The 9,785-nt window shown below is 39.9% G+C and overlaps 1 protein-coding gene across 1 annotated transcript; it reads right to left on the bottom strand.

Annotated features, from left to right (window-relative positions):
* Window positions 1-7,297: 7,297 nt before the first annotated feature.
* On the bottom strand, window positions 7,298-7,907 carry LOC138381528 (MARCKS-related protein-like). Its single transcript, XM_069465818.1, is given in 2 exon segments — window positions 7,298-7,735; window positions 7,737-7,907. Coding segments are annotated over 2 exon segments (609 nt in total).
* Between the last annotated feature and the right edge of the window lie 1,878 nt (window positions 7,908-9,785).

The following is a 9,785-nucleotide window of genomic DNA, read 5'->3' as shown; positions in this document are numbered from 1 at the left end:
CAAACAGGCTTTTCTGAGGGAGGTGACTGGGCCATAATTTTTATTATTTTAATCTAGAAAAAAATAATTTTTTATTAATACATAATAGATTTACACGTTTGGGCTGATCCTTTTCTGTGGGTCAAACTTGTTACCACCTTGATTTAATTTTATTTGAAAAATATGTATTTTTTCTTGTTTCAGAAACTGATACTGACAGAACATTCACCAAATGGGCCCTGCTCTCATGTTGTCCACCATCCGACAAAAAAGGAAATGCCAGGTCCAACTTGGAAGAAAATGTGTTTATGTCTTGTATATGAAATGGTGTGGTAGCCCCACAGAGGGTTGACTGGGCCTCAGTCCAGGGCCCTGGGCTGCTTCTGCCACCCAGGACTCAGACAGACAGGCTACCACTCCCATGAGGCAGACAGGTTGTCACACCTACCTGAAAGTTTAATAGCAAATCTAAGATGCCTTTGTTGTGATCCTCTAGTCTAGCAACTAATAGGAGGAAAGTGGAACACAGGAAGTGAAGGGAAGGGAGAAGGGAAGACTACAGAAATGGGGGAAGATCCTTACTGGGAGAGAAAGTTCTCAATGTGGAAGGAGGCTATACAAATAGGGAATGGAAGAAGGCCAGGAAAAACCCTATGGGGTGGATTGACATAAAAGTATCATTATAAATATGTGAATATATGTATATGCATACACACATATATCCACATATATAGTAATATACATATATACATATAAATGTGTAGTTATATATGTAGTATATATCCTGTATATTTGATACATTTTTCTTTTTCTTTCTTTCTTTTTTTTTTTTTTGAGATGGTCTCATTCTGTCACCCAGGCTAGAGTACAGTGGTATCATAATAGCTCACTGAGTCCTCAAACTCCTGAGCTCAAGCAATTCTCCTGCCTCACTCTCCCAAGTAGCTGGGACTACAGGTGCATACCACCACACCAAGCTATATCCTGTATATTTGAAAGGACCTAAAAACAATAATATATCAATAGCACTAAGACCTTAGTGCCTAAATAACTTTCCTTTCTCCACTAATAGGAACCAAGATTCCTGAGAAAAAATGGCTGATTCCATGGTAGGGACAGGAGGGCTACAAGATGAGCTTGGAATATATTCTTGGGACAGAATCTAAAATTGGGTCAGCACTAAAATAACTGATGAAGGCATGTCAAAGGACATAGGCAACATTAGAAAGGGCTGCCACTAGTCAAATCAGGGAAACTTTGAGCATTTACATAATAATAGTAAGATATTATAGCACATTAAATAAAATATGTATTCATGAATCCATACTAATGTAAATTAGTAGATAGGGAAATAAGTAAATTAATAAGACAGAGCCAGACAGAGACACATACACCCAGAGAAAGGCAGACAGAGACAGAGCAAAAGCAGCACACAGAGTGCAAGAGAGTGATCGAGAGAGAGAAAAATAGAGAGTAGGGAAGAGGTTATGAGAATCTTTTTCTTAAAATTTTTAATTGACATGTAATAATTATACATATTCATGGGGTACAGGGTAATATTTCAATACCTGTATTCAATTTGTAATGATCAAATGAGAGTAATAAGCATATCCACCACCTCAAATATTTATCATTTCTTTATGTTGGGAACATACAAATTCCTCTCTTCTTGGTATATGAAGTATAAAATAAATTATTGCTATTGTTACCCTACAATGTTACAGAAAACTAGAACTTATTTTTCTTATCTAGCTATAAATTTGCATCCCTTAACCAACCTCTATTTAGCCCCTCCCCTCTGCCCTTCCCAACCTTTTTTTTTTTTTTCCTTCTTTGAGACAGAGTCTCACTCTGTTGCCCAGGCTAGAGTGCCATGGTGTCAACCTAGCTCACAGCAACCTCGAACTCCTGGGCTCGAGCAATCCTCCTGCCTCAGCCTCCCAAGTAGGTGCGACTACAGATGTGCACCAGCATGCCTGGCTAATTTTTTCTATTTTTAGTTGTCTGGCTAATTACTTTTTTAAAAATTTTTAGTAGAAATGGGTCTCATTCTTGCTCAGGCTGATCTTGAACTTCTTTTTTCCTTTTTTTTTTTTTTTGAGACAGAGTCTCACTCTGTTGTCCGGGCTAGAGTGCCATGGTGTCAGCCTAGCTCACAGCAACCTCAAACTCCTGGGCTCAAGCAATCCTACTGCCTCAGCCTCCCAAGTAGCTGGGACTACAGGCATGCACCACCATGTCAGCTAATTTTTTAAATATATACATATTTAGCTTTCCAGCTAATTTCTTTCTATTTTTTTAGTAGAGATGGGGTCTTGCTCTTGCTCAGGCTGGAGGTCTCGAACTCCTGACCTCAAGCAATCCTCCCACCTCAGCCTCCCAGAGTGCTAGGATTACAAGCGTGAGCCATCAGGCCTGGCCTACTCTCTACTTCTGTGAGTTCAACTTAATTTCCACATGTGTGAGAACGTGGTATTTAACTTTCGGTTCCTGATTTATTATTTCACTTAGCATACTGCCCTCCAGGCTCATCCATGTTGCCAAAAATGGTAGAATTTCAGTTTTTTTTTTTTTTGAGCCAGGGTCTCCCTCTGTCACCCAGGCTGGAGTGCAGTGACACCATCATAGTTTACTGCAGTCTCAAACTCCTATGATCCTCTTGTCTCAGCCTTCCAAGTGGCTAGGACTACAGGCATATATCCCTAGCCCAGCTAATTTTTTAAAATTTGTTTGTAGAGATGAGGTTTCACTATGTTGCCCAGGATGGTCTTGAACTCCTGGGCTCAAGAGATACTCCTGCCTCGGCCTCCCAAAGTGCTGGGATTAAAGGTGTTAGTCACTATGCCCAGCCAATTTTATTCTTTTTATGGCTAAATAGTATATTGATTTCCTTTCATTTAGATAAATAGCCAGTAGAAGCATTGCTGGTTCATATGGTAGTTCTATTTGTAGTTTATTTAGAAATCTGCACACTGTTTTCCAGAGTGGCTGTACTAATTTACATTCTTTCCAACAGTGTATATGAGTTCCCCTCTTCTCCATATCCTGGTCAGTATTAGTTATTTTTTGTCTTTTTGAAGGTAGCCATTCTAACTAAAATGAGATTATCTGATTGTGGTTTTGATTTGCATTTCCCTGATGATTAGGTAAATGCTAAAAGAATGATGTGGTTATAAAATATCATTTTGGGGATGACAATAGTGAAAAGTATGTTGTACCAACCATAAAGGTATCAATCAAACCCAGTCTTGAGGACACTTTGGACAAACCCAAGCCAAGAGAATTCTATAAATTACCTAGCCTGCATAATTCAAAAATGATAACCACAAGAAAGGCAAGTGAAGCCTGAGGAACCATTCCAGAGTTAAGATGATAAAAAAGTTATAACATAGTGATAAAATCTATAATCCTAAACAAGATCTTTAACAAAAAAAATGCTATAAAGAACATCACCAGGGCAAGTGAAGAAATTGGATTATGTATAAATGTTAAATTTCTTGAATTAATAACTATACTGTGGTTATCTAAACATATATCCCTGTTCTTAGGAAATACAGTAGGTATATGGTATCTGCAACTTTCCCTCAAATTGTTCAAAATCATAAAACAAAAAAAAAGTTTATACATAGGAGGACAGAAGATAGAGGGAGAAGAAAAAAAGAAAGTAGGGGAAAGGGAAGGAGAGGGAGGGAGGGAAGAATAGAAATTGATAAACTATAATGTGGAAAAATATTAAAATCAGTGAATATGGATAAAGGGTAAATAGAGAGTTTTGCAGTCTTTTTTGTTTTGTTTTGTTTTGTTTTGTTTGAGACAGGGTCTTGCTTTGTTGCCCAGGCTAGAGTACAGTGTCATGATCATAGCTCACTGCAGCCTTGTACTCAAGTGATTCTCCTGCCTCAGCCTCTCTAGTAGCTAGGACTACAGGCATGGGCCACCATGTCCAGCTAATTTTTTTTTTTTTTTTTTTGAGAAAGGAAACATTTTTAGGTAAAGTTTAATAGAAAGAAAACCAATTGTATTTAACTAGAGTGCTCAAAGCCACTTGTAAATTATTCTCTTTTCAGATTAATAATGAACAATAGAAAGGGAAATAAAATTGCATCGATATTTCCACAATCCAAAGTTAATTTTATGTATATTATTTGCATATTATATGCAAATTATTTGTTCATTCTTGTAGTTCATGTGTAATTATATGTAAGCTTCTTACCCAGAATTTTAAAGTAAATCCAGTAGGTTTAAAAATGGTGATTTATTTCATAGCTTTTAAACATCACAATTATTATCTATTTTTTTGTGACAAAAATTTTTCTATAGTGTGGATGATCTCTGTATCTAGGATAGATCACCCAAATTAGAGTAATTATTAAAAGATATAAAGCAATTAGATTTTTTATATACAGCAGAAGACTAGCATCATATGCTGCTTACTTTTATAGCACCTGGATTAATATTGAATTCAAATGGTTTGGCTCCCTACATGTGAACTGAGGTTACATCGTCCAACTTAGAGATAATCATGAATATAATATTGAATGGAAATTTTCCCAAGTAGATCCTGAAATTTTTTTTTTTTATTATTTTATAACATCTTATTGTTATGGGGGATACAGAATTGCAAGTTACATACGTTGCCCATGTACCGCCTTTCCCCCCAAGTCAGAGCTCCCAATTTTTAAATTTTTGTAAGACAGGGTTTTGCTATGTTGCCCAGGCTGGTCTTGAACCCCTATTCTCAAGCAATCTTCTTACCTCAGCCTCCCAAAGTTCTGGGATTATAGGCATGAACCACCTTGCTGGCTGAGAGTTCCTTTTAATTCTTTTTATTTCCATTAGTTTAAGTTTTTTTTTCAAAATAAAAATTTAAATTAAAAAGCATGGATACATCCATTTGTTTAAAAATGAAAAAAAAAAAATTGGCTGGGCACAGTAGTTCACATCTGTAATCTCAGAACTTTGCGAAATTGAGGCTGGAGAATTGCTAGAGCCCCAGAGTTTGAGGCTAGCTTGAGCAACAAAGGGAGACCTCATCTCTAAAGAAAAAAAAAGAAAGAAAGAAAAAATTTAAAAGATTAGCTGGGCATGGTGATATGGGCACCTGTAGTCCCAACTACTCAGGAAGCTGAGGCAGGAGGATCACTTCAGCCCAGGATTTTAAGGCTGCAGTGAACTGTGATCATACCACTGCACTCCAGCCTAGGCATAAGAGTAAGACAATGTCTCTAAAAAAAAAAAATGCAAAAAATAGAATCCATGCATACCATATATTTACAAAATAAATATACATAAAATTCCTCTGGCAGATACACAATGATACCACAGGTGCTTCTGAATGGGGAGGGGTAGCAGCATGGTGAAGAATCAGGGATCTAAGTAGAGTGTCTGTATAATTTATCATCCAAACTAATACATTTCTGAGAGAAAGAAGGGGCTATTCATAATTATGCCAGGACAATGATTTATGCCTGGGTCTGTACCAGGCAAAGCAGGATATATGGCCATCAGGGGTGGACAGCAGACTTCTCACTGTATATCTATTTGTATAATTTAATATTTTAGCTATGTGAATATATTAGTTATTCAGATATATAAACACAAATAGGCACATATTAATATAATAAAATAAGAAATCACCTAAATTTTTATAAATATAATAAACATTGGAAACTGGAAAAATATTGAAATATCCTCACAATGGAACTTAAAGTAGCTATTTAAAGAACTAAATAGGTCCATTCTATGTGTCCCACCAAAAATATAAAACTAAATATCTATACTTTTTTCAGAATCCAACATTTTCTCACCAACTCCACTGACCTGAGCCATCATTTTCACCTAGATTGCCTCTTCCTCTCAACCCTCTTTATAAGTGATTTGTTAAAATTCATACAAAAGGAAAGACTCCAAGAGTGCAGTTTTTAAAACTTCATGGAGTGGGACAGAACCAAAATGGGAGCAAAGGAAGCTGGTATGGAGCCAGGGAAGTGCCTGGGGGTAGGGTAATGGCAATCCTACTTTTAAGAAGCAAAGAATTATCAGAAACATATAGGTGTTTTTTTCTGTGATTGGCATAAAACACTGGAAATGTTTTTTCTCCTATGGGCCCCTTATAAACTAATAAACAACATGTGTACCACGCATTTGGAGAAATTGGTAGAAAGGAAAACAGAGGTTAAAACTTTAGCTTCTCCTCTCACAATCCTAAATAACTTTACTATGAGCCTTCACACACAATTCTATTTAACTCAACAGAGAAAATAATCATTTAAATTTTGCCCTTATTGTGTTCATAGTCCAACAGAAAACTGGAACTCAGCTAATGGAACATGGAGTTAAATAGACAGGAAAAATCACCATAGCTAAACCAGAGGTCTTAATCCCCACCCAAATCTTCTGCCACACATGCAGGCATTTATCTTCACTTGTCACTTTTCACATTGCTGAGTGTAAGTGTCTACTCTGCCCAGGATGGGTTCAACAAGACCTGGTTGGGGTGATGAGTACTGTCTCTTTTCCTCCTGCCCACATAGTTTCCAAGAGGATTGAATGAGTTCAGGAATTGCCATTTATTCCTTTTGTAAATGTTACACTAAAACCAGGTGGAAGAGAATGGTTTTAGCAGATAGGAAAAAAAGTACAAATCTGGGGTTTGGCCACTTAAAGTTATTTACAACAATGAGAGAAAAAAAAGACAACAAGAAGTTGTTTCACATTACAGACCTCCCCGCACCCTAAAGCCTAATACTTGCTTGCCAAGTCAAAAAAGAGACATAGTTGATTCACAAGCTGGAGGTTTGAACTTGAGAAAGACATTTATAAAAACATAGACAGGGGCGATGTCCTCCCCAGCCCAGGTGTCACTAAGCAAAGCACAACAGACTAAAAACTCAACAGGGGGAAAGGCTGGACACTCAAGGTTTGGGAGTATAAACACCTCACTTCTGGCTCAGACTTGGGGAGTAAACACAACCTACTTGGAAAAGAACTGGAGAGGAAAATCAACAATTGCCTTCTGCAGGGGTGGGGCCACGGAGGGAGGGAGGACCAGGGACAGGAGCATTTCACATCACTAACCTAACTTGGGAAGCTGTAAGGGATCATCTTCAACTGGTCTTAAGAGGATGACCAGATGGCTGATGGGAGAATCCACAGGAGGGAGAGGAGGGGAGGGGATGTGGCTGGGAGGGGGCAACAGCTCCTTCCTTTCTGGGCACAGGAAGGCAGCCAGGGCACCAGGGCCAGACAGTGAGCTCACAAGGACAGCACAGTTTTTGCACCTTAGAGATCACCCACCTGCCCACCTGCCCCCACCGGACTACTCATTCTGCTCAGTGCTGGCAGGTGTAGGGCCACTCTCCAGCCCCGAGGGAGTGGACGGCTCTGCAGCCTGGAGCCCTGCCTCTTCTTCTGTGTCTCCTCCCTTGGAGGCAGCACTAGCCTCTGCCCCCTTGGCCTGGGGCTCCTGGCTCTCAGCGGTGGCAACAGCCTTCCCTTTCTGGGCAGTGCCCTCTTCACTGCAGGCACCAATCTCCCCCTGCTCCTGCTCTTCCTCTGTGAGTGAGGAGGCAGAAGAATCCCCGACACCCTCCTTCCAATTTCTCTTGAAGGACAGGTCACTCAATTTGAAAAGCTTCTTGAAAGAGAATTTCTTCTTCTTCTTGGGGGTCTCCTTAGGGGCGGCCTCCCCCTTGGCCTCAGCACCTTGGCTAGGGGGTGCTGGCTCGATGGCATCACCTATGGCCCTGGTGCCTCATATGTTCTGTTCACGGGGTGGGGGGGCGTGATTCCCCTTCACCCTTGGGGGATAAGTCTCCATTACTTTTCACCTGGCCATTTTCCTGTCCGTTGGCCTTCACGGGGGAAGCGCCTGCTGCCTCCTCGGCGGTCACGTCGTCCCGGGGAGCATTGGACCTCTGGCTGTCCATGACGGGGAGGTTCTGGTGGGGGGCACCTGGAGCCGCCCCAGGCTGGCGCCGCAGGGGATAGAAGGACAGGATCCGCTAGGTTGTCAGAGGGGTGGGGCTGGCGCCTGAGGGGGAGGAGTGTCGGGGGAAAGCCAGTTGCACCCCCGCTCCGCGGCCAACCCGCTAGCTATGCCCGCCACCGCTCTGCTCTGCGCCAGAATGCCAAAAGGACCTTAATTGTCATGAATCCCTTTCCCATGAATCTCATGAATCAAGCAAGATTGGCTCATGTCACAGGAGAGAAGAATAGAAGTGGACACCAAATCCAGGCAGACTTTGTCACAGATTGTCACCTATTCTTCTGAGGGTCCATTCCTCTTTCCCCAAAATCACTGATTCTCCCCTCAGTTGTCTACCTCCCTGTCCTCTCTCCCCTATGAAGAGGGTATACAAGCTTCTAGATATCACTGGATTTGGGGATATTCAAGTTTCTTTGACATAATACCCAGGTGCCTGTAATAAATTTGTATGCTTTTTCTCCTATTAATCCACTTATTGTGGGCCAGGCATGGTGGTTCATGCCTGTAATCCTACCACTCTGGGAGGCTGATGCGGGGGAGGATCGCTTGAGTTCAGGAGTTTGAGATCAGACTCAGCAAGAGTGAGACTCCCCCCCATCTCTACTAAAAATAGAAAGAAATTAGCTGGGCAACTAAAAATAGAAAAAATTAGGCAGGCCTGTTGGCACATGCCTGTAGTGCCAGCTACTCAGGAGGCTGAGGCAGGAAGATCACTTGAGCCCAGGAGTTTGAGGTTGCTGTGAGCTAGGCAGATGTCAGGGCACTCTAGCCCAGGCAACACAGCAAGAGTCTGTCTCAAAAAAAAAAAAAAAAAAAAAAAAAAAAAAAAAAAACTGCCTACTGTCAGTTTATTTCATAGACTCAATTATCAAACACTCAGAGGGTAGAGAGAATGAGAGAATGTCTTCCCTCTGCCACAGGATAAATGTGCTTTTTGAGAACACTGTTTCCCATTTAATATAAAATTTTTAAAAACAAAAATATAAAATATAAGTAGAAAATAAGCTAACCCTAAATTGATCACAGTGAACCCCACCAATTGAGAAGACCCCAGTGAGCCCTTCTAAAAATAACATCTCTTTCCTCTTCACAGGTAACAACTATCCTGACTTTTAAGACCACCTACTTCTGAATGTTATAGAGATGGGATCATACAAGTATATTTTTGCCTGGATTATTTTGCTCAACATTATGTTTATGAAATTCATCAAAGTTTTTACATGTAGCTAAAGTTCATTATTTTTTATTGTTGTATAGCTGAATTCCACTGAACTCATGTACAACCATTTAGTTACCTATTCTGAATTACTTCCACTCTGTGGCTATTACAAATAAAGTGGTTGGAAGAGGAGGTCAATATTGGTAAGGGATACTCAGCAGTTTTGGGAGAGCCAAGAATCATTTATTTCTTGACTTGGGTATTAGCATTATATATTTGTAAAGCAGTACTATGTTTTCTAAAATGTTTTACATTTATAGTTTACAATAAATAAAAAAGTTCAAAAAATAGTTCTGGATTCCAGATAGTACATCTGAAATTTCTGGTTGTCAAGTCAATGAAATGTTTAAAAAGGACTTGGATTATGAATGCCTTACTTAATACTCCAGCTCTGCCACTTCCTGTGTGAGGCCATTTAGCCTCTCTATAGGACATTTTTATCATCTGTAAAATAGAACATTCCATAGAAAACAAAAACAGTGGCTGATACAGAATGAGTACTCCATTTATGTTGAATGATACTGGTCACATTTACATCCTCTTGTTATTCAAAACCCAACAATCCTAGACTCTGCTCAACAGAAGAGCACAAGTTTTTTT

The sequence above is a fragment of the Eulemur rufifrons genome, chromosome 3 (genome assembly GCF_041146395.1).
Source record: "Eulemur rufifrons isolate Redbay chromosome 3, OSU_ERuf_1, whole genome shotgun sequence".
In the NCBI taxonomy this organism is placed as follows: Eukaryota; Metazoa; Chordata; class Mammalia; order Primates; family Lemuridae; genus Eulemur; species Eulemur rufifrons.
This window is presented reverse-complemented; position numbering and strand designations above follow the sequence as displayed.